This window comes from Coregonus lavaretus, assembly GCF_964263955.1.
Source record: "Coregonus lavaretus genome assembly, chromosome: 6".
Classification (NCBI taxonomy): Eukaryota; Metazoa; Chordata; class Actinopteri; order Salmoniformes; family Salmonidae; genus Coregonus; species Coregonus lavaretus.
Window position 1 is genome coordinate 62,300,073 of NC_139993.1, and position 25,932 is coordinate 62,326,004.

General features: G+C 45.6%; 1 protein-coding gene across 3 annotated transcripts in view; it reads right to left on the bottom strand.

Annotated features, from left to right (window-relative positions):
• LOC311131654 (WW domain-containing transcription regulator protein 1-like) overlaps positions 1-24,323 on the bottom strand; it is a 60,151-nt gene extending 35,828 nt beyond the window's left edge. For all 3 annotated transcript variants that reach the window (XM_084164761.1, XM_084164760.1, XM_084164762.1), the window contains exon 1: positions 23,608-24,323. In XM_084164761.1, coding sequence (XP_084020887.1) covers positions 23,608-24,005 — 398 coding nt within the window. In that variant the 5' untranslated portion in view covers positions 24,006-24,323. The remainder of the gene's footprint in view (positions 1-23,607) is intronic.
• Positions 24,324-25,932: the final 1,609 nt, after the last annotated feature.

The following is a 25,932-nucleotide window of genomic DNA, read 5'->3' on the forward strand; positions in this document are numbered from 1 at the left end:
TCAGTCCTGTGTCATGCCAACAATAAAGCATCCTGAGACCATTCATGTTGCTTCTCAGCCAAGGGAGTGGGCTCACTCACAATTTTGCCTAAGAACACAGCCATGAATAAAGAATGGTACTAACACATCCTTCGAGAGCAACTTCTCCCAACCATCCAAGAACAGTTTGGTGACGACCAATGCCTTTTCCAGCATGATGGAGCACCTTGCCATAAGGCAAAAGTGATAACCAAGTGGCCCGGGGAACAAAACATCAACATTTTGGGTCCAAGGCCAGGAAACTCCCCAGACCTTAATCCCATTGAGAACTTGTGGTCGATCCTCAAGAGGCGGGTGGACAAACAAAAACCCACAAATTCTGACAAACTCCAAGCATTGATTATGCAAGAATGGGCTGCCATCAGTCAGGCTGTGGCCCAGAAGTTAATTGACAGCATGCCAGGGCGGATTGCAGAGGTCTTGAAAAAGAAGGGTCAACACTGAAAATATTGACTCTTTGCATAAACTTAATGTAATTATCAATAAAAGCCTTTGACACTTATGGAATGTTTGTAATTATACTTCAGTATACCATAGTAACATCTGACAAAAATATCTCATAACACTGAAGCAGCGAACTTTGTGAAGACCAATACTTGTGTCATTCTCAAAACTTTTGACCGACGACTGTACTTCGATATGATGGTTATTATATCAATATTTGCGCATAAAAGGAGTTTCCGCCGCCATTTCAAGATCCCACCATGTCAAACAAACAAATTATCTGTCTGCCTTTATAAAATTGTACCGAAACGTCCTGTTTCCATCACAGCTGTCGTGATTTTTTAAAATTTATACGGTATGACTTTACTTGCATTAAAACTGTGGATGGAAACATGGTTAGTGATAATTACATTTTGTCTGGGGGAAATTGTTACAGTAAAAGTATTTAAATATAGAGGATGTGTAGCAGCCTACATGATAGGCCTATAGCTGAGGTCTGTTTTCTGTGATACCACACTGGGTTGTCTGATTTTGATGTTATACGCTGATAAACCCAGAGGCATACATTCTGCTGCTTTCTGAGATCCAGCGCTAGAGAAGAACAGAGATGAACATACAATGGTGCAAGAACTGCCCTACCATAGAGACTATACTACTGGTGGGGAGTTTATTAACGCGAATGATTAGAAACACACACACACACACACACACACACACACACATACACACACACACACACACACAACGGTAAAACAGCATTTCCTCTATCAGGGTTTCCCAAACTCAGTCCTCAGGACTCCAAGGGGTGCACGTTTTGGTTTTTGACCTAGCACTACACAGCGGATTCAAATAATCCAAGCATGATGATTAGTTGATTATTTGAATCAGCTGTGTAGTGCTATTGCAAAAAAAAAAAAAAAAAAAACGTGCACCCAGGGTGTGCCCCAGGACCAGGTTTGGGAAACCCTACTCTATGTAATTACAGGTGGTCTGAATCAGGACTAACCCTTCTCTCCCCACTGACCACACCAGAGTGACAGGGCTGCGTTGAAATGAACAGCATTCCCATTCCATCGCCGTTCCCTCCCAGTAACCTTAATCAGAGGCCGGGATAAAGGAGCAGATTGGGTTTCCCATTCAGGCCAGGCTACAGAGCTCTGGTTACAAGGGGAATTCCCCGTCATCCAAACAATGGAAACCCCACACTGACTGTAGGGGAATGGGGCTCTGTGGGAGCAGGACTAGTAGTCTCTCTCGGTCTGTCTGTCTGTCTGTCTGTCTGTCTGTCTGTGTCGGTCTACTGCTAAACATTGTCTTTAAGAGAGACTAACTAATAGGAAATCATAGAATTCAAACAAGCATAGTTCAATATATTTCTGGGGTTCTAAGGGAACCCATCCTTTGATAGATACCTTCCATCAGGACAGGAGGAGGGTTTATTGAATCCCAATGAGCTCAAACATGACAATGTCAATAGGGCTCTGATTCAGAGTTCTCTGGGTTTGTTGTGGGACGTTGCACTGGGCAGCAGCTGGAAAATGTTGGAATCAGAACTATTACATTAAATTAGAACACAGATGTGGGGAGGGGCTAGGAGGGGAGGGAGGAAGTGGAATGTGACTTGCTAATAATAGGCCTTCCCATTCGTCAGGCCTGCCTGCCTGCCACAGCAGCTCTGCCAGCAGGGGAGTATAGCGCTAGCTGGCTTGGCACAGGAAGAGACTGGACTGCCATAGGTCCTGAGGCATGACGAGCACCGACTGACCACAGTCAGAGATGCAGAGAACGTTAACACTAAATCCTCCATGTTAGCACCATGATGAAATAATGGTTGTTTGGGGTTAGTTGGGGTAGTTTTGTCTTCTTGGAGGGAGCTTTGGTGCAAACATGGCGCCCGTTAGAATTCTACATCTCAAACCAAGTTTGCCAAAGTTTGAAACAACAAACTAATGGGAGGAAAAACATTATGTTGGGCACCAAGGGATGTTTGTGTGTCAAGGTCAATATTGTGGTGATATTAGTTGGGAATGAGAACCATAAATATCATTGGTCGAGTGGAAAGTTGATTGATCCAGTTCCCCCTCAGCTGTTGCAAAGCACTATGGGTGGCTCCTCTTGCTACTAGCGGGGACAACTGGTGGTTTGGGAGAGGTGAGAGGCGAAGGAGGGGGGTTGGGTGTGGAGAGGATGGGTGAGCGAGTGGGTGCGTTAGTACGGCAGCTGTTGATGGGCCGTCTAACTATAGACCCGTAGCTGATTGGTTAGGCTTGGGGGTGCATGGGCACAACACTCTCTTGCGCACCCACTCCCCATTTAGGTGGAGAAGTCACTCTGGTGCCTTTAGGACCACAGGGACCAGGCCTCCTAACTTCACCAGAGACAATGAACATATCTAAGTGTCCACCTACACCCCCCCTTACCCTGTACAAACCCCCATCACAAACTGACAAGAGCATAGTAGTGATTTCAAGGCTGTTGAGTCTGGGCTCTAAAACAGAGACACAGACAGAGACAGAGAGAGAGAGAGGAGCGACTTCGTTGGATGACAATTAGACGCATTCCATTGTCCTCGTAGAAGGCAAAAATGTCTTTGAAACCTGATGATATGAATTGCAGTGGTTTGTTTTCCACCAGGGCATCCAGACATGGTTAGTTCTTCTGGTGCTACCGTCTCCTTGGACATGATGAGAGAGAGGCCTTCAGAAGGGCCCTTGTCAAGACCTCTCCTGATTCAGGGACTTCCTCCACAGCTCCAATATGTAATTCATGCTCATCATCTACAAAGCATCAAGAGTAAATGTCTTGGTAAAAATCTGACAGATGTGCTAGCAATAAAGGTCAGCTAAAAAAAATAATAATTATCCAGTAATTTCATCAAAACAAATATAAATGAAGACACGGCAGAGTTTGTCGCATCCAACGTCCAAAACCACCACATAAGCCCTTCTGCTCAATCTCTCTCTCTCCTTGACCGATCACAACAAAGTTCCCTGGCTGTGGTTGACGTGATCCTGAGACATCCTGTACGAGCTGTAAGAGACAAACATCGTTCAGGCTGGTCTTCTTCATTAGTCTTTAACGTGCCAGGCCGGGCGCCCAGCCCAGTATGGTAAACCAGTAAGACTGGCCCACCCCAGAACCCACTCTGGAGTCCAACAACAGACAGACTGATGGAGGACAGATACTGGATGTAAAGAGTCTCTCTCTCTCGCTCTCTCCTACGCCTGTAGCACACACACAAACTTCCTCAAAAAGAACCACTCCATTAGAGGAGAGAACTCATGAATATCAAGATCACTGCACGCAGGAGGAGGCCTGTACAATGACCTCTCTGTCTGTGTGTGTGTGTGTGTGTGTGTGTGTGTGTGTGTGTGTGTGTGTGTGTGTGTGTGTGTGTGTGTGTGTGTGTGTGTGTGTGTGTGTGAGAGAGATACAGGCGTAGGAGAGTGGGAGAATGGACATTAGTTTTACAGTTTTATGTACCAATGGAATATTGGCACTGACTATTTTAGGTAGTGAGTTTTTGTTTCTACATCAATGACGTAAGCAGGTGATGTTCGGCTAAAGGAGTACAGAGGGCTGTGAGCGGTGGATTAGTAATGGAGAGAGAGAATGAGAAGTCAGTGTTTCTCCTATACTGAGTTAGTATTGGCGCACCGACGCTGCTAAATCGTTGCCGCCACTGCAAAAAATAAAAATGTAAAAAACTTTCTGCCGAGACACGCTTTTATTAAGATCAGAGTGACTTTAAGTCCGGGAAAACTCCAGGGTTGGATGGCATACCAGTCGAGGTATACCAAACCTTTTTTGATATACTCAGAGGACCGTTATTAGCATGTTTTAACCACTCCTATGTAAATGGTAGATTATCAGGCACTCAAGAAGAAGGTCTGATTTCATTATTACTGAAACAGGATACAAGTGGAAAATATAAAGATCCAGTCCATTAAAAAAATTGGAGGCCCCTTACACTTCAGTGTTGTGATGCAAAAATTCGAGCAAAATGTATAGCACATAGAATTAAAAAAGGTATTGTCGGACATTATTCATTCTAATCAGACAGGTTTTTTACATAGACGATACATTGGAGATAATATGAGGCAAGTACTGGAAACAATAGAACACTATGAAAAATCTGGGAAACCAGGCCTGCTATTCATAGCAGACTTCGAAAAGGCATTTGATAAAGTATGACTGGGGTTTATATATAACTGCCTGGAGCAGTGGTCTAAGGCACTGCATCGCAGTGCTAGCTGTGCCACTAGAGATCCTGGCTCTGTCGTAGCCAGCCGCGACCGGGAGACCCATGGGGCGGTGCACAATTGGCCCAGCGTCGTCCAGGGTAGGGGAGGGTATGGCCGGCAGGGATGTAGCTCAGTTGGTAGAGCATGGCGTTTGCAACGCCAGGGTTGTGGGTTCGATTCCCACGGGGGACAGTATGAATTTTTTTTTTTTTTTTTTTTTTTATAATGTATGGACTCACTAACTGTAAGTCGCTCTGGATAAGAGCGTCTGCTAAATGACTAAAATGTAAAAATGTAAATTTCAATTTCAATTTTGGAGAATCTCATATATATATATATATATATATTGGGTTAAAATCATGTATAGTAACCCTAGGTGTAAAATAGTAAATAATGGCTATTTCTCAGAAAGTTTTAAACTGTCAAGAGGAGTGAAACAAGGTTGTCCACTATCGGCATATCTATTTATTATTGCCATTGAGATGTTAGCTATTAAAATCAGATCCAACAATAATATCAAGGGATTAGAAATCCAGGGCTTAAAAACAAAGGTGTCATTGTATGCTGATGATTCATGTTTTCTTTTAAATCCACAACTTGAATCCCTCCACAGCCTGATAGAGGATCTAGATACATTTTCTAACCTCTCTGGATTACAACCAAATTATGATAAATGTACTATATTACATATTGGATCACTAAAAAATACAATTTTTACATTACCATGTAGTACTAATAAAATGGTCTGATGGTGATGTGGATATACTCGGAACACATATCCCAAATGAAATAAATGATCTCACTCCAATAACTTTTAATAGAAAGTTAGCAAAAATAGATAAGATCTTGCTACCATGGAAAGGTAAATACCTGTCAATTTGTGGAAAAATCACCCTGATTAGTCCACCTATTTGCTTATGGTCTTGCCTACGCCTAGCGAACAGTTTTTAAATTATATGAGAAATAAATATTCCATTTGATTTGGAATGGCAAGCCAGACAAAATTAAACGGGCCTATTTATATAATGAATATGAATTCGGAGGACAGAAATGATTAAATATTAGACCTATCACTAAAAGCTTCAGTCATACAAAAGTTATACTTAAATCCGAACTGGTTCTCTAGCAAATTAGTAAGATTGTCTCACCCAATGTTCAAGAATGGCCTTTTTCCCTTTATTCAGATTACCTCTCACTTTCAGTTATTTGAAAAGGAAATAATCTCCCAAATATCACGATTTCTAAAACAAGCCATAGAAAGTTGGTTGCAATTTCAATTTAATCCTCCAGAAATGACAGAACAAATAATGCAACAAATAATATGGTTAAACTCAAATATACTAATTGATAAAAAAACATTTTAAAAAAAGTATAATCTTCGTAAATGATATCTTCGGTAGGACTGGTGGAGTTATGTCGCACATGCAGCTAACAAAAACATATGGAAATGTCTGCTCTACCCAAAATTACAACCAAATAATTGCAGCATTACCGCAAAAATGGAAGAGAAAAGTGGAAGGGGGAAAAAGTAAGAAACTTGTCTGTCGGCCCTGCATTAAAGAACAGAATTGGTTAAAGAAAATTGTGATAAATAAAAAAGTATACCAGTTTAATTTAAGGACCAAAGGATTGACAGCCGTCCCATATAGATTGCAAAATAGTTGGGAAGAGATTTTTGACGTACCGATTCCATGGCATAGTGTTTATGAACTGATACGCAAAACGACGCCACAACGGCAAGGAGCAACTTTTTATCCAGCCTTGCATGAATGCATCCTTTCTGTCATATAATGCTTTGCTCAACTGTAAGGTTTCATCAAATTTCTCATTCGATTTTTCTATCTTGCGATGGCTGTTTGTTCCCTCTCTCTCTCATTATTACCTTAGGCCTACCATATTTGTAGGTTATTCAAAAACAACAACTTTCTGAGATAGCCTAGAACTCCGTTAGATAGATTCATTGATTGGGAGAAATCATCCGCTATTAGAGAGAAAAAAACTAAAAAGCTGAAACTTGGCCATGTCTACATTGTTCTCTTGCATTCTGTAAATATAACATATTTATTGAAATAGGCTATAGCAAATAGGAATAGACAATTTACTAGGAATGTCACCCATGTACTGCCCAGCTGTGAACTGCCCGACTCTGCTGTTCCTTACTGCGCGAGGCCAGTCAAGTTGAAATAGGTTAGGTATCATCTGTCACATCAAACGATGGCCGTCACTATCGACGATGGCTGTCAATCATCCTAGATAGACGATACTACCATAATATCACCCAACCCTATTGATAGATGAATGTAATAATCGCTGGCTAAAATTCGGCAACATCACGCTAGCGTCATTTTTTGGGTTAACATAGAATTGGCTGGGGCCGTCGTTGAGATCAAATTAAAAACTGTCAGATTAGTTTAAAAGGGAACATCATTTAATTTTCATGCATTTTGGAGTAGAATGTCCTTTAAAAAAAAATAGTAACCAGAAGTGATCTTCTCACAGTCGTTCAAGAAAAGAAAATACAGAGAAAGAAAGAGAGTGAGAGAGAAGAGAGAGAAGAAAAGAGAGGCAGCTCTGCATTTTCCATGTTACTATGACAACGTAGCATTACCAGTCCAACATTCCTGGATCAGACATTAACATTAACATAAAAAAACAGTCCTCCAAAAGATTGAATGGTTAACACGTGTGTGTGTGTGTGTGAGAGAGAGCGAGAGCGAGAGAGGCAGCTCTGCATTTTCCATGTTACTGCGACAACCTAGCATTACCAGTCCAACATTCCTGGATCAGACATTAACATAGAAAAACAGTCTTCCCAACAGACTGAATGGTTAACTGGTGTGAGTGAGAGAGGTCTCAAACAGTTTGGGTAACTTCTGTTTAAAGTAATACACTGACTGGAGTAACTTAACTGAAGTATGTGTGGCACACTACTAATGGACGTGGCGCCCTGTGACATCAGTGATTTACGTTTCCCTGACAGCTAGGTGCATGTCCAGGTCTGGAGGGTCGGGGAATGAAAGAATGAGATACAGTGAGAGACTCAGACAGACAGAGAGGACAGACAGACAGACAGGACATGCTGGAAAAGCACTCAGAAGGTGAGGGTGAGAAACGGGGCTAGACAGGGCTTGAGCAGGAGAGAAAGACTGAAGAGGCTGTAGATGGAGATAGAAGCTGGCAGGCAGGCAGTGAAATGGCTGGCTAGGTGGCCCACCCAGGTTCTCCTCTTCCTGGATAAAGAGGACCAGAGAACCAGGACCAGAGAACCAGGACCAGAGAACCAGGACCAGAGAACCAGAGGAGTGACTTAAAATAAAATAAAAACAGTCAGCATGATGCTAGATCTACTGTAACAGTGATGTCATCCAGTGAAGCAACAAGGACTTGCTGTTGATAGGAAGCCGTCTTCTCTAGCCCAGCGTAACTGAAGCACAGAATTAGGCTGCCAACTCCTTTAACCCCCTTCTCCTCACTGTGCTTCAAGCTATACATCACAACAACACTGAAGTGTCACAAGTAAACATTTCACCCCTCACACTGGCCCAACATACTGGCAGTAGCACCCCTTACACTGGCCCAACAGACTGGCAGTAGCACCCCTTACACTGGCCCAACAGACTGGCAGTAGCACCCCTTCACACTGGCCCAACAGACTGGCAGTAGCACCCTTCACACTGGCCCAACAGACTGGCAGTAGCACCCCTTACACTGGCCCAACAGAATGGCAGTAGCACCCCTTACACTGGCCCAACAGAATGGCAGTAGCACACCTTAAACTGGCCCAACAACAGACTGGCAGTAGCACCCCTTACACTGGCCCAACAGACTGGCAGTAGCACCCCTTACACTGGCCCAACAGACTGGCAGTAGCACCCCTTACACTGGCCCAACAGACTGGCAGTAGCACCCCTTACACTGGCCCAACAGACTGGCAGTAGCACCCTTCACACTGGCCCAACAGACTGGCAGTAGCACCCCTTACACTGGCCCAACAGACTGGCAGTGGCCGTAGGACACAAACCTCTTTCTCTGCGTCTGTCCAGTGACAGGCCAAATCAAATCAGTGGACAGATAGCCTAACGCCCTCCTGTACAAAGCAGCCATTGTTGTTAATCCTACAGCAGACATCGGAATGAACTCCGTCTCCACCATACTAGCCTGTCTATCCTCCTCCCCCCTACAGCCACTTTTAGGAGGAAGATTTTGGCATGCGGAAGGAGGGGAGTATGTGTATGTGTGTGTGAGTGTGTGTGTGTGTGTGTGGGTGGGTTGGTGGGGGGGGGGGGGGGGCGGGGTCCTATATAGTTACACCCAACTCTTTCACCCCTTTTTAAATGATATTTATCTTGATATCCCTGTGGAACAGACTGTCCTGTGCTTGGCCTGTCTTTGTCTTCCGCAAAAAGAATGAAAAACAAATCTATTTTCTCTCCCCTCATCCCTCTCTCTCTCTCTCTCCGTCTTGCATCTGCTCTCTACAACAGCCCCTTGACAACAGCCTGCTTTCAGATGCTTATGGAACGAATTATAATAATAATATCAGTAAAAATGACGAATAGTTGCTGTCAAACCTCTCCCTCTTCTGTTCCACTTAGCCACCGCGATCATGTGACCAGGAGCGGGCTAACTGCACCACAGGAAGAACCAGCTGGAGAAAAACATAGGGGTGAAAGAGGGGTGTGTTGGCAGGAGAAACAGTGCATGGACATTTTAAGAATGTTTAATTCCTCAGCTGGGGATTGAGAGAGAAAGCCGTTGTTGCTATTTCCAAAACCCTGGCCTTGAGGAGAGGAGAACCGAGGAATAGACAGGAGAGGAGAAGTTGTAAAAGCAGAAGTGGTGGTTGTAAGAATGAGAGGAGGAAAGAACAAAGGTAAGAAGAGTGGAGGAGTAGAGTGGAGGAGTAGAGTGGAGGAGTAGAGTGGAGGAGTAGAGTAGAGTGGAGGAGTAGAGTGGAGGAGTAGAGTGGAGTGGAGGAGTGGAGTGGAGGAGTAGAGTGGAGTGGAGGAGTGGCGTGGAGGAGTGGAGTGGAGGAGTAGAGTGGAGGAGTAGAGTGGAGGAGTAGAGTGGAGTGGAGGAGTAGAGTGGAGGAGTGGAGGAGTAGAGTGGAGGAGTAGAGTGGAGGAGTGGAGTGGAGGAGTAGAGTGGAGTGGAGGAGTAGAGTGGAGGAGTAGAGTGGAGTGGAGGAGTAGAGTGGAGGAGTAGAGTGGAGTGGAGGAGTAGAGTGGAGGCGTGTAGGAGTAGAGTGGAGTGGAGGAGTAGAGTGGAGGCGTGTAGGAGTAGAGTGGTTACTATAAGGGTCTGGGTGTAATCAGTGTCTATGATCAGAGCGGTAGGAAGGAAGTAGGGCCTAACCTGCAGGCTGGCTGCTATGTAGTCATACCCGTTCTTACTTCACACCCAGGCAGGTAGCAGGTAGCGTCCAAGGCCGGTAAAGTAAGTAGGCCTCCCTCCGTCATTATGGGTGTGAAGGACACTGATAGCAGTGCAACTGAAGAACAACATTTGTCTGACGCCGAGCAGAAATTACAATAAGAAGCATTTTAGATCTGCGTTTACAAAATGCAGCAAGATATTTCTTACGCGTTTTATCTTTTTTTCCTGCGTGAAAAACACAGAATTCGGCTCCTCCCCCCTCTTCTCTGAGCAGATCAGGCAGGCCCGTTGCCCTAGCGACTCCAGACTCCACACAGACACAGCGTGTATACATACTGCTTCAGAGCCAGTACTGTTCTTCCTTTAGACAAGCGTGCGTCAAAACTTGGTTCATTTGCACAATGTCTCTCGTTCACATTCGCTTGTAAAATGTCCAACCTCACCAAAAATGACATTCGGTAGCTCCTACCTGTATATGTATAACTTTATGTGCTGGATTGCCCATCTTTGCAATTAGTTTATTTTCGTTTGCGCTCATTAGCATATGTAGCTAGCTAGCTAGCCTCCATGGAAATTCTCTATTACTTGTGTAGCTGTAGCTCAGTTGGTAGAGCATGGCGCTTGCAACGCCAGGGTTGTGGGTTCGTTTCCCACGGGGGGGGGGGCCAGTATGAAAAATGTATGCACTCACTAACTGTAAGTCGCTCTGGATAAGAGCTTCTGCTAAATGACTAAAAATGTAACAAATGTAAATGCTAATTTTGTTAGCATTCTGGTAATAGACACCCATTGGGCTTTTGTTTTGCGTTTTTGGCGACCCCTTGTGTACTAAGCCGGTAATACCGTAATTCCTGGGGTGAGAGAAAGACGGTGTGACAATCTGGATACCGCCTGACCCTAACATACCTATGCTGCTAGACAGTTGCATCAGACAGCCTTGTGGACAGCCTTGTGGACAGCCTTGTGGACAGCCTTGTGGACAGCCTTGGTTCTGACATATGAAATATTATGTGGTGTGAAATCCACAAGGCCTCATGCCATCAGCTGGCCTCATGCCATCAGCTGGCCTAATTTCAGATGGGCAAAGAGAGATGTGGGTGAGATTCCATTAGCCTTCCCTCGCTATCCCTCGCTCTCTGGGGCAGCGGAGGTGGGCGGCCCTCACCACCACCACCGCCCCCCCTGAGTGAGTGACCAGAGCCATTCACAACTCCAGCCTGTCACAGAGTGGGATGTGGCAGCGTTCAGCCGCTGTGTCGCCGTGACACCATCGAGGAGTTCCAGGGGACAATAGGCATTAGCTCATGCTTTGCTTGGCCCCCCCATCAAGTGGACCAATGGGGCCAATGATTGAGCAATGCATCACACGTGGACACCCCAGTGAATTAGGGCGACCCCCCCTGGTGCCAATACAAAACTCCCCCATCCCCTCCACACACCCCCAGCGCGATGCTGGGGCAAGCGGTAGCTGTGTAGTAGCCTGGGCCTGGTGATTGGTGGATGAAATACCAGTGGTATAGAATGGAGGGGCAGTGTAGAGGGCTGCTAAAGCCTGAGGAACAATACACACATAGCTACTGTTCACATTCCTGGGGCCATGAACAGGCTGCAGGGGAGAGAGGGAGAGAGAGAGAGAGGGAGGGAGAGGTAGGCTTGAGAGGGTGGAGGAGGTCCTGGGGGACTAGAGTGAGTGAGTGGGTTAGAGCGTGTGTGTGTGTTTGCCCATTTATTTGTACAAGCTCCACCCAGATACAGACACTCCCGTACTGAAAGACTGCGGTCAGTGCACACTACATGTGTTTCTTTAGTGAAAGACCATGCATCCCTATCCTTAAGAAGCCTTAGAGGGGGGCAGACAAACCCTGAGCTATCAGGTTGTTATACTGTCAATGTTCTAGTCAGCCATTTTGAACTCCTGAGGAATGCAGATTGTTTCTGGATAATTAGGCTGATTTAGTCTACACCCGCCGTCACCTCGGAGCTGTCAAGGCTCCTTCAATCACTAGCTATTCTCTGGCTCCTCACACTCAGAGGTATTTTCTCTATCCCTCAGGCTTGCAACAGAAGACAGGCACAGAGTGTATGATGTGAATCGTTGGCTCACTATAAACAGTTTATAACAAGTTATAAACAGACCAAACAAGTTATCAATCTCACACCATCCCACGACGTATCTTTAACTAAAATGTTGTCATCATATTGGGGATAAATGGTTGTCTATTTTGTAAGACACCGCGGCTGCCATTCTGGATCGACGGCCATCTGCCCAGTCAGACAGGAAGTCAAGTGGAAAGAGGCAATCCATTTGTTCTCCCGCTGTGCGTGCCTTTGAAGTGAGTGAGTCATGTTTATTGTTTTGACTTTGTCTGTCAGAGCCCAGAGAGAGCCTTATGAGTCCCCTGCAGCCAATACCCCTCCAAACAATGACCAGCTCCATATCCTGTGGACCGCGCCATTTCTTTCAACTGCTTATTGGACAGGGATGGGGGGGGGGGGGGGGGTAGTCGATGGAAAATACCACTTTAAAAACAGCCCATCTCCATGGCAGTAGCTCTTCCTCTCCCATCACTGTAAAAAGGGAGAAATACCAAAAACAACGATATGCAACGGAGAAAGACAACATAGTGTACATGTTGGAATGGAAAGAGAGCGAGAGACAAAGATCGAGAGAGGGGAAGAGCGAGAGAGAGGGGAAAGAGAGCGAGAGAGGGGACAGAGAGCGAGCCGAGGGGAAAGAGAGAGAGGGGAAAGACAGCGAGAGAGAGGGGAAAGAGAGCGAGAGAGGAGACAGAGAGCGAGCCGAGGGGAAAGAGAGAGAGGGGGGAAGAGCGAGAGAAAAAAAAATGTCCCCTCTCTCGCTCTCTTTCCCCTCTCTCTCGCTCTTCCCCTCTCTCGATCTTTGTCTCTCGCTCTCTTTCCATTCCAACATGTACACTATGTTGTCTTTCTCCGTTGCATGTGTGTGTGTGTGTGTGTGGGGGGGGGGGTCATTGTGTAGAGGTGTGAGTGGATAAGCAGCAGAGCAGTAGTGCATCTCTGATGGTTACAACTGCCTTCCTGTAAGAGGCCTCCTTGTCAAGGTCAAACACCACTATTGTAGAACTAAACTCTAAGCATCAGATGATATTTCAGATCTGAGTCTTTTTGTTTGCCAACAAACACATATGTTTTTACTTTCTTAGTGTACAGTAATATAATCACAGCTGAATCTCAGTACATATACATTCATCTTGTGATGTAAACGATAGATCTGATCAAGACAACTCCACGACTCAAAATGAGCATTGTTTAGAACAAACTGATGCGACTGTAAAGAAAAGGGGCAACACGTCCAGGGGAGGGAGTCTGCCCCTCATTTGCTCGACATTCTCACACACAGGTTCCGGCACGATATGTGTCCGGCTCTTGGCCCATAAATAACAAGGCTGTTTCTACGGATTGAATATCTGTGTTGGGGGATGTGGATGAGATTCTGGACGGGAGGCCACAGGAGAGAGCGCTGTGTCCTCAGCTGTTGCGTGGAGGAGACCGGACGGGAGTTACAACAAGTCTGTAGACCTCAGTGAGATTATACTACATTCATACACACACACACACAGCTTTGTGCTGGCAGTCTTCATTACTCTCTTTCCCTCTGTAATTCCTGCTCTCTCTCTTTCACTCTTTCCCTCTCTGTTGTGGCTCACATCATTACTAGTCGCATGAAATGCCTGTCTCTGCAGTTCTCACACATTCTAATGTAAGTATCACAATCCAGTGGATAAAAAGTAATATTCTCATGAATAATTTTAGCTAACATCTTGAGCGCCTTGCTCTTGGCTAACACTTCAAAACACCAGTTAAACTGCAGTAAGGAAACATACGTTCACTAGGTCTGTATGCCCTCCTTGTGTTAGGATTCAATATGAAGGACAAACTAATCTACAGCCTTCTTCTCCACTCTGCTGTGTTATTGGACTGTTCTACAGCCTTCTTCTCCACTCTGCTGTGTTATTGGGCTGTTCTACAGCCTTCTGCTCCCCTCTGCTGTGTTATTGGACTGTTCTACAGCCTTCTTCTCCACTCTGCTGTGTTATTGGGCTGTTCTACAGCCTTCTTCTCCACTCTGCTGTGTTATTGGGCTGTTCTACAGCCTTCTTCTCCACTCTGCTGTGTTATTGGGCTGTTCTACAGCCTTCTTCTCCACTCTGCTGTGTTATTGGGCTGTTCTACAGCCTTCTTCTCCACTCTGCTGTGTTATTGGGCTGTTCTACATCTACAGCCTTCTTCTCCACTCTGCTGTGTTATTGGGCTGTTCTACAGCCTTCTGCTCCCCTCTGCTGTGTTATTGGGCTGTTCTACAGCCTTCTTCTCCACTCTGCTGTGTTATTGGGCTGTTCTACAGCCTTCTTCTCCACTCTGCTGTGTTATTGGGCTGTTCTACAGCCTTCTTCTCCACTCTGCTGTGTTATTGGGCTGTTCTACAGCCTTCTTCTCCACTCTGCTATGTTATTGGGCTGTTCTACAGCCTTCTGCTCCACTCTGCTGTGTTATTGGGCTGTTCTACATCTACAGCCTTCTTCTCCACTCTGCTGTGTTATTGGGCTGTTCTACAGCCTTCTTCTCCACTCTGCTGTGTTATTGGGCTGTTCTACAGCCTTCTCCACTCTGCTGTGTTATTGGGCTGTTCTACAGCCTTCTCCACTCTGCTGTGTTATTGGGCTGTTCTACATCTACAGCCTTCTCCACTCTGCATTTTTGGCTGTTGCAAAGCGGCCATTTTGTTGTCCTGCTAAAGGGCACTACACAGTCTATGCAAACGGAGCGGACAGCGGCCCATTTGCGTCGCGTTCCCAAAAATTCTGCCGCACAAATGTATGTAGAAGTACGTAGAGAGTAACACAAACTGACCTCCGTTTGCGTTGACCGTGTAGACTCCTTAAAGCTAACCCAAGCCGCTCCTGCTCCTTTAAAGCTGAGAGGCCTGGACGTGTGGAGGATTTTCCTCTAGCCCCGAGCTGAGACTGATTCTTCTCTGAGCTCCAGCTCAGTAACCTCTGCCAGCCCTGCTCCCATTCAGGGCCAGAAACAAACCGGGGCCACAAACTCCATTGGTTTTAAATTCAGCCCACATGACATTTCCTTCAACTTTAATTGCTTTCATACAATTTATATCTGCAAGTCACGCAAGGCCAAAGTGCTGTGCAGCTCTCTGGCATTACAAAGCCCCTCTTGTCCTGTAATAACCCCCATCAGCAGGAGAGGAGAGGGGAGCGGCCCAAACGCCCGGCCATCCAAACAAGCAGGTCTTCATGCTCTTCCAACTCACATATTGGGACAGGAAGTGGATCCAGCGAGTCCGCAGAGCCCAGGCCAGGCCCCAGCCAGGGCCGTACAGAGCTGGCCTCAGAGTCTGCCTGACCAGCAGGTAGCTTAGTGGTTAAGAGCGTTGTGCCAGTAACCGAAAGGTCGCTGGTTCTAATCCCCGAGCCGACTAGGTGAAAAATCTGTCGATGTGCCCTTGAGCAAGGCACTTAACCCTAATTGCTCCTGTAAGTCGCTCCGGATAAGAGCGTCTGCTAAATGAGTAAAATGTAGAAAGACGAGGCAGAGGGATCCAGCATGTCTGCCTGCTTGCCTGGCTATCTGCCTGGCTGATAGATTGGCTGACCAACATCTGTTCTGGCTGTTCCACAGAGGCTTCAGATCTGTCTGTTTTGCAGACGTCTACAGGCCTGTTACTTTGCAGCAGTACAGGCTATTGTTTTGGAATTTCTACTCCTTCACTCAATTCAATTTCAATTCAAGGGCTTTATTGGCATGGGAAACGTATGTGTGACTCCGTGTGTGCGACTCCCTAACCATTCCCCCTCTCCCCACTCCGTGTGTGCGACTCCCTAACCATTCCCCCTCTCCCCACTCCTTCCTTTTGCCTAGAACAGTGTCTGAGGCAGCAGAGAGCGAAAGAGAGGGAGGTAGAGAGAGCCTTGTGGCCCCTGGCTTAGGGCCTCTACCTCCAGCCGAGTCTATGGGAGCAAGAGGGAGGAGGAGCAAGAGGGAGGAGGAGCAAGAGGGAGGAGGAGCAAGAGGGAGGAGGAGCAAGAGGGAGGAGGAGCGCGACTCTTACATTTTTCCAAAACAACAGTTCAATCAGTGACCAAAGAGACAGCCGATTGGCTGCCTGTGCCCGGCACATGTAATATGTCACAGCTAGGTGACTCATAGCATACGGAGACCCAGTGAAACTGACCTCCAGGTTAGTACACTAAAGGTTACTGACAAACAAAGGCACTTGTGGTTGGGATGGATCAGGGGGCAGGAAACCAAAGACACTAAAATCAACTGAACTCTACCTGGCTGCCTCAGTTTGGGTCCTACTAATGACAACTGCTGCCGATATCAGTCACTCTTCTTCTGCCATTGGTAAGGAGTGCCCCTGGCCCAAGCCAGAGAACGGCTGGCACAAAACATTCCAAAACAATGACACCAAAGAATCCAAATTAGGACGTTATTGTCATTGAACATGTTGTGCCAACATGGATGACAGCTCTGAGAATATCTGTGACTCTGCTCTGACCCGGTCATGCCCTTGGGATCTAGCCGCGCCCTTGATGAAAATAATCAAACACCAGTCACCCAGACTTTTGACCAACATTTGACTGGTGGTCTAGTCGTAATAACTCATACCCACCCCAGGTTGAAAATAAAAGGGTAAGACAAGAGGAATCTAATATCCCATAACTCTTTGCATAAATGAGGAAGAATTCTAAACTAAGGGACCAGCGATGCCACTTAGCAACGGCGCTGGTCCCATGAATCTGTTTATTTTCTAAAGCTTCCGCATGAAATCATTACATTGTGCTAACCTGGGTATCTTCAACCTAGTACCCACCCAGGACCTCTAACCCCAACAGCCACTTCCACTCCCCGACCCTGCCTTCCTGGTAGAATCCCACCACCACCATCCACCTGCTGCCAGTCCAGCTTACAGGTGCAGAACAGAACAGAGCTCTCACCCTGCCCATGTAGACCTACCTGTACATCCTCCCAGGACAGCCCCAACCCAGTGTGACCGACGATGAGGCCTACCCTCTCAGCAGAAACAGCCTCCAATCACTCCCCGACCTCTCCTCTCACATGCCCCTACAGGTTTGATATCAACGTTGAGTTTCAAACAGATTGTTTTATCCAGGCTTGAATGGCTGTGATAGCACTGCAGTAACAGTGGTAATCACTCACATCCCTATGTGCTGTGAGGACACAGCAAGATTTTTAAAAAAAATCAGCCTTTCGTCCAGACTGAGCCACTAACAGTAAACTATTAAAGAACTGAATACACCGTTCAATCACATCACTATCCAGGCATGTTAGTGGTTTGCACCTGGTAGCTGGCCAGTTAAGTAGAACTTTTAATGAGCTGGTTGGTCTAATCCAAGCAGTGGCTCGGAGTCTGTATCTGTGGGTCTGTCCACGCATGCCAGAGTCTGTTTCTGTGGGTCTGTCCACGCATGCCAGAGTCTGTTTCTGTGGGTCTGTCCACGCATGCCAGAGTCTGTTTCTGTGGGTCTGTCCACGCATGCCAGAGTCTGTTTCTGTGGGTCTGTCCACGCATGCCAGAGTCTGTTTCTGTGGGTCTGTCCACGCATGCCAGAGTCTGTTTCTGTGGGTCTGTCCACGCATGCCAGAGTCTGTTTCTGTGGGTCTGTCCACGCATGCCAGAGTCTGTTGCTGTGGGTCTGTCCACGCATGCCAGAGTCTGTTGCTGTGGGTCTGTCCACGCATTCCAGAGTCTGTTTCTGTGGGTCTGTCCACGCATACCAGAGTCTGTTTCTGTGGGTCTGTCCACGCATGCCAGAGTCTGTTGCTGTGGGTCTGTCCACGCATGCCAGAGTCTGTTTCTGTGGGTCTGTCCACGCATGCTTGTGTGTATAATAAAACACACACACACACACACACACACACACACACTTCTCAGACTGGAACCTTAAAGCTGCAATATATAACTTTTTGGGCAACCTGACCAAAATCACATTGAAATGTGAGTTATAGATCTGTCATTCTCATTGAAAGCCAGTCTAAGAAGAGGTAGATCTGTTCTATGTGTGTTATTTCTATGCTTCCCGTTCTTACGTTTCATTTTTGCTTCTTTTACTTTCGGTTTTGTACACCAGCTTCAAACAGCTGAAACTACAATATTTTTGGTTATGGAAAATATATTTCACAGCGTTATAGATGGTACAATGATTCTCTAAAATATACTTGTTTGTTTTGTCACAAACTGAAATTAGGCAACCTAATAGAATTTTAGCAACAAGGAAATCGCGGAGCTATTTCTGCATAGTGCACCTTTAAGAAGGCAGAACACTAATACAGGCAGCACTACAGGATACAGACTCTGGTTGCTGATAGGTCAAACCAATCACAACAACACGGCTGATATTAGTTATGCATTACATACGAACACTACCAATGAATTCAACATACAACAGATTTATGCACAGATCTATGGCAGACGAATGCGCTTCTGTTTGAAGCCCTTTGAAGAGACTGTACCTATCATTAAATGTCAAACTCAGGCTTAATTACAGACTACCCTTATTCCCAAAAAAAAATTTGTAAGAACAAAAACCATCCAAACGTTGAGGAGTTTCCTAGTAAAGCAGACACCCTGGTATGTATGCAGTGAGACAGCTTTGTGTAGGATGCAGGCACACACACACACACACACACACACACACACACACAGCCTTGAGTATGCAGACCAGATGAAAGCACTACTCTAGGCTCAGAACCATGGCATAAATTGGACAGCAGACATGCTGGGGTCCATGTCTATACATAAAAAAGGGCCCCAGGACCTAGAATTCAAGATAAAAGCCAGGATTCAATAAGGGCCGCGGAAAGTCCGATTGAGCTGACATCTGCAGCATTGACTTTGAATGCGATCTTCGTGACCGTAGTAACAGTGCATAGCCCGAAAAGGGGCCAATCAGATTGAACCCCGGCCAAAGTCTCATCGTTTATCACCATTCTTTCCTGTCTTGACTTTCACCTCTGCCTCAGTGTACCAGGAAAGACTGTCCAAATCTCGGTCCCAACCCCAACCCCTGTACTCACTCAACCCAGCAGAGAGAGAGAGAGCCAGGGATTGGTTAGCTAAAACGCTGAATGGCTTCTGCTCTTCTCTCAGCATCAAATCACCTCTCCTCTAGTCCAGAGTCCAGGGAGGACAAAGCCACACACGCTGATCTCCCTCTCTCTATTACCACTATCATTTACACCATCGCTCTCTCTCTGCCACTCTCATCTACACCATCGCTCTCTCTCTCTCTATGAACTCTTTCTATCGCTCGCACTGTCATTCTATCACACAGACAGGTACTCACTCACTTTACTGTCAGTTACTCTACTGTAAACCCACCGCTATATCAAGCCAGCTAGGCAGCTCCTCCTCAGTCCAGCTTGGGGACGCAGGTTTAGGAAGTGGAACCTTGAACAGTTGGACTGGAACACTGGGGTTGAAGGTGTCTGTGAGTGGATGTCTGTGAAGGGAGTCAGTCAATGGGGACAGGCTCCTGTTACAGTGGTAGTGAAGATGGGAGCATTGGGAAGGGTTTGGACACGTTTCAACTGAGAGAAATGGGAAAACTGGGAGAGGTTGAGTGGGTGACACAATGCATTCGTTTTACAGTTACCACATCCTGACTGGATTAAAACTGGACTGTGCTGTCATTTAGGCCTATTCACTGTCAATTGTACTAAGCACTAAATGAAATTGTGTCAGCCGTTGTGACACGCATTGTATTCACGAGTGTGCGGGTGGGGGGGAGGGGGGGGGGGGTATAATAGATTAAATAATTGTCTTGTGGAAACACACAGCGGGTGGATGTGAGAGAAGCACAAGACAGTAAGGATGTGTGACCTATGACCGGGGGAATACTGTCATTGTGCAGGATTTCCTGCAGAGCCAAATGGCAGGACTCTAAACCATAAAGGCTTTAACCCTATTATTTTTCATTTGAGGATTACACACATTGTATCCCATCCTTTTGGGGGGCATTCTAATGTAAAGTAAAATTCCGGAAAAGAACACTGGAAAAAAAGTTCTGAAAAAAAAATCATGCCTCAAAGAGTTTTAAAGGCAGACAGGACAGGAGTCATGATGGAGCAGCAGTGGCCTCCTTAACAAAGAGCTCAGAGTGAAACTTGCCGATCCAGCAGCTCCGGGCCAGCCAGGCAGACTTTGTTTTCCTGCCTGGTTAATTGCAGGGTGCGGTGGGGCCGGGGCTCCCAGCTTTGTTGCTGGTGACAGAGCCAACTGTGAAAACCTCTGCAGGATCGGGCATGTTCACACCCCCGGCTGGGAACGAGAGAGAGGAGACACCTCCTGGAGCCTGGGGTTAGACTGCAGGCGTTCCCTCCCTCACCTCCCCCTCTCCACAGCTCCCAAAAAACACAGCCGCTCCTTCTTTCCCTGCCTCCCCCTCTCGCTGCCTCCCCCTCTCCTTGCCTCCCCCTCCCTCTTTCCCTGCCTCCCCCTCTCCCTGCCTCCCCCTCTCTCTTTCAATTCAATTCAATTTAAGGTCTTTATTGGCATGGGAAACATATGTTTACATTGCCAAAGCAAGTGAGGTAGATAATAAACAAAAGTGAAATAAACAATAAATATTAACAGTAAACATTACACTCACAAAAGTTCCAAAAGAATAAAGACATTTCAAATGCCATATTATGTATAAATAGTTAAAGTACAAAAGGGAAAATAAATAAACATAAATATAGGTTGTATTTACAATGGTGTTTGTTCGTCACTGGTTGCCCTTCTCTTGTGGCAACAGGTCACAAATCTTGCTGCTGTGATGGCACACTGTGGTATTTCACCCAATAGATATGGGAGTTTATCAAAATTGGGTTTGTTTTCAAATTCTTTGTGGATCTGTGTAATCTGAGGGAAATATGTGTCTCTAATATGGTCATCAATTATGGTCATACATCTTTCCCTGCCTCCCCCCTCTCTCTCTCTCTCTCTCTACATTCTCACACCCTTCTCTTTCTCCCTGTTGTTCTCACCAATCTTCCTCCCACTTGTCCAACCTCCTCCCCTCGCTCTGTTTTTCTCCCATTACAGAATCACCGCATGCAACCCCCACCTCTCCTCTGGGAAGTGATCTAACCCATGAACAGCCGGACCTCCTGATCAGTGCACCCTCTGTTGTGTGGTAGTTCTCCTGACATCGTTAGTTCTCGTGAGGGTCGGTCAGGCCACGCCTCCCTGCTTCCGTCATCATCTCTGTGCGTTTACTTTTCAGCCCAATGGCTGCCTGTTTTCCTGGGAACACATCCTCTGATGGCATTGTCATTCATGGTTTTGCCTGGTCAGTTGGCGTTTAGCATGCTAGTAGATACCCATAGACTTCGTCATTACGCTAAAGCTAGTTAGCATTGGCTTGCGAAACTACCTCCAATTTTCTTCATACTGGACACAGACATAAAAATGGTATCCACTAGTTCAGGGGTATGCAACCTCTGTTCCTGGAGTGCCCCAGGTACTGCAGGATTATTGTTCCAACTAGGCACCACACCTGACAAACTGAGCTAATTGATCAGTTCAGTGATTGCGTAATTTAAAACACCTGGTCTTCCAGGTCGGTTAAATCAAAACCATGAAGTCCCTGCGGCGCTCCAGGACCGGGGTTGCCTTCCCCTGTACTAGTCCATCAGACTCTGGTGATATAGATAAAAGGCCTCATTGCCAAAATCCCCAAGTATCCCTTTAAGCTAATGTTAAGTATCCCTTTAAGCTAATGTTAAGTATCCCTTTAAGCTAATGTTAAACTGGTACTGATTACTCTTGGAGACAATGGGCATCGGACTGTTGGTACTGCACTGTTGAGTAATCAGGGAACAAGATTGAGGGTCAGTGTGTGAAAAAAAGGGTGTGTGAAGTGAATGTGTATGTTTTAGCAGAGAGGCCTCTGCTGCCCTGAGGCTGAATGGAGAGTAAATCAGGGTGTGTTTTCTCACACCTTCTATAATTACTGCCCCTTTAGAGGACACCCTGCTGAGCTGACCCCTACCACACACACCAAAGTTCTGCCTTGAATCAGGTAGCCATGGTGACCCCTGGGCCAGGGAAGAATGGGTCTGCCTGGCCGTCTCACTCTTCAGAGTCTAGAGTCGCAACACTCATTAGCATTGAGACTGACGGTGTCTCCAGTAGGAGAGATGGAGAGATATGAGCCAGCAGCACTGATAAGCTCATCACTTTCTTATCAAGGTGATCACAGGTAGGTGTGTGTTTGAAACAGCTGACAGAACAGAGCCTCTTCATTGATTCAAACACTGATATTTTCAGTCACACACACACACTTCCTTTCAGTACACTGTGGGCATGTGCTGAGGTGAGAGGTGAAAGGTCAGCGTGACACCTCAGTGTGAAAGGCATCTATCTGCTGTTATGGTGCCTTGTCCCTGTGCATGGGTGAGTATTAGAAACAGAAGATACAGCCATTGTGGTTTAACCGGCTGGGGCTCAGAGAACAAAACCAAAGATAACTTCACTGCTGTTGCACAACACACTAGACTAGAGGTGGTCTGTTATCACGTTGCCCGTGGAGATAGGTCCCTTACTGAATGGGAAAACTTTCCATCGAGTGTATTAGGGGCAGATGCTCTTTCGTGTTATTATATGGCCTAGCACAAAACATAGAACAATTCTGGGAATTAGATGAATCTACTTAAAACAAAAGCGTGCAGCCTGCGTGAAAAGTTTGACATAGCGCTCTAGGGGGTCCCTGCAAGCACAGACAGGTACGGCTCACACAAAGGACTTGATGCTACCTACAGGCCATTACGTATTAGGTCAGACCTGTGTGAATAAGGGGATGGCATTATAAGGTTTTAGCTGACAGCACCAAACAAAGACAAAAATAATGTCTTCTTTCTCACTTGCCACACAGGTGTTCAAAGGGGCCAATCCTTCAGCACAGTTTATTTTTTTTATTTTACCTTTATTTAACCAGGTAAGCCAGTTGAGAACAAGTTCTCATTTACAACTGCGACCTGGCCAAGATAAAGCATAGCAGTGCGATAAAAACAACAACACAGAGTTACATATGGGGTAAACAAAACGTACAGTCAATAACACAATAGAAAATATATATACAGTGTGTGCAAATGTAGCAAGTTATGGAGGTAAGGCAATAAATAGGCTATAGTGCAAAATAATGACAATTAGTATTAACACTGGAATGCTAGATGTGCAAGAGATTATGTGCAAATAGAGATACTGGGGTGCAAAAGAGCAAAGCTATGACTGTTGGGGTTTATGCTCAATTTGCACGGATTTTTTCACAGCCCACTTTCTAAGTCTATCATTTGAGATCAACCAATGTCATCTGAAGTGAGTCTTACACTGAATGAACTTCAGATCTGTGGTGCTTTAAGGATTATGGATTTTTTGGAAGGACTGGGGACTTTTACATTTGTGTGTTTTCTGTAGAATAATAAATAAATACAAACTTACTTGAGAAAGTACTTCTGTCCGTTGGACGTGTAGGCCATCTCCCATCCATGGGGCAACTCTTCGGCAACATCGAAAGACTGGTGGCGGATGTGCGAGTGATGTACCGGGCTTGGAGTTGGGTTGGCTCCCAATCCAAGCTGTAAGGTCGCGGGCGAGGAATGTGACCGTACATGTTGTACGGTGAGTCTGGGCGGGTGGCTGCCCGAATCAGTGCTCGACTGTCGGGAGTGAGATCCAGAATCTGGCTCCTTGAAAAAAGAGTCGGGTAACATTTTTTTCCTCCATGAACTGGGTTTCGGGTTCATAACCGAATTAAAAAGCGCCTCGAGATCCGTATCCGAGTCCTGCGCGACATGGATAACTTGTTGTCCTGGCATTGGCTGAAGTGGTTTGCTCATTTTGTCTTAGTGGAAAAGTTAGAGCAATACAGAAAATATAAAAACGATTTAAAGTTGAGGCTTTATACAAATATCAAACGTTGAACCTTCTGAAGTAGGCCTAGGCTACTCTGTATGTTATGAACCCTCTGTGTGGACAAAAATAGTTCACCTTTCTGCCGTCAAACTCTCATTAAAACTATTCTAGAATAGTAAGATAGAGAACACTAAAATGTGTCCCTACATGAGAAAAGTAATTTGAAATGTAGCTACTTTCCCTTTGCTCCGGCCAGTTCGATAGATCTTGTTGCTCCTGCCCGGACTCCGCTCCCGTCCCAAAGTTTGTAAACTCAACTTTTCTACGCCGCCTGTGTCAGCAGTCGCTCATGAATTATGCATGACCTCCGGCGCTAGAGGGGTAGCACAGTTTCATGATTACAAAACAAATATCTCTCAACTGCCTGAAACTATTGATGGCGGGTGTAACAATGACGCAAATGTTGAAATAGTTCAAACTCAACGCCATAAAGTTGCGGAATAGAGTGGTTGCGAGTTTGTTTTTGTAATAAATCACAGCCGTTTCTTTCCTTTTGGAGATGATCCTGTGTTCTGCTCTATACTAGTAATTTACTGAAATATAACAACTTCAGTAGATTAAGTAAAGTTCATCTAAAACTGTCCACAGAAACTAAGATGTCGACTGGATATATATGTGTTTTGAATGTTCTGTAAGAAAATAATGACTTTTTGGGTGAAAAATAACAGCCGTGGAATCGTTTTGAATGTAGGCTAACTCATTGTCACACAACACCCCCAGTGTGGGTGTGAAAACATTACCCTACCCATCTGTTGAATAACCATTTGAAACTTGAGAGCTTGGTGCCCCGTCCTAGATGTTTTGACTGAAATAAATGTTTCTCTGTGATTTTGCCCGAGTAAACATAAACTATGCAGTGTTCTCTTCGAAGTAGGTTTCTCATTAATTTGCCCATATATAGTAGCATGAATGATAAGCCGGCCCACGCCTGTCAGAAACCTTACTTTTCCTCTTTGTGAATTTTCAATCCCCTTTATTCTATAGTGGTCCAGTTTATGGTGTGGCGAGTGGCCTATATTTGATAAAATGACGAATACATTGTGCTTGCAATCGTTTAATTACTATGTCAACACATTGCACTCATGGTGAATTTTATCCAATGTTTTTTTTTTTTATCTAGGTGAATTTTATCAAATGTGTTTTTTTTTTAAATTAAAAATATCCACTAATGTGATACACAGGGCAAATATGCCTTTGGCTCAATTGATAAAAAATATCAACATTAAGGTATTGGAACGCAGCAGGTTAAATCTCTGTTAGTGGGCTAAATTATGCTCCATGTTCATAATGATGATGAATGCATAAGAGTTTTGTTTGTTTACTTTTTAGAATAGATGAATATATGCTGCCCAGTCGGTGGCCCTTCAGGCCTGTAAGCACTGTGTGAAACTGTATCACGGGACACGATAAAAGCAACCAGAAGCCCCTTGTACTCCACAGAGGGTGCAGCTGTCCTTTGTAATGTCAAATGCTAAGAGATGGCGCGTGCCACCCAGTAAACCAATCCCTTTGATGGACAAATACTCCATCCTCAACAATGTACCAACCAAGCAGCCATGCACTCCTCAGTCTGGCTGGCTGCCTGTTCCGGGGGGAGGGGGGAGGGGGGGGGGGGGTCTGGTCTGGGTTCACTGGTCCATGTCCGGCCTCAGACCACCAACCCCACATCACAGAAGTAGTGCACCTACAAGAGTACAGTAGAATCTTCTCCGAGACCAAAAATTCAAACTTTTTCCTCTGGATTGGAAGCTTTTTGGTCTGGAGGTAGACTATGTATGGTTGACTATAGGGTGCAGAATGTTGTCACACAAAATAAATCAAATGTATATTTTTATTGAACTCATACAGCCT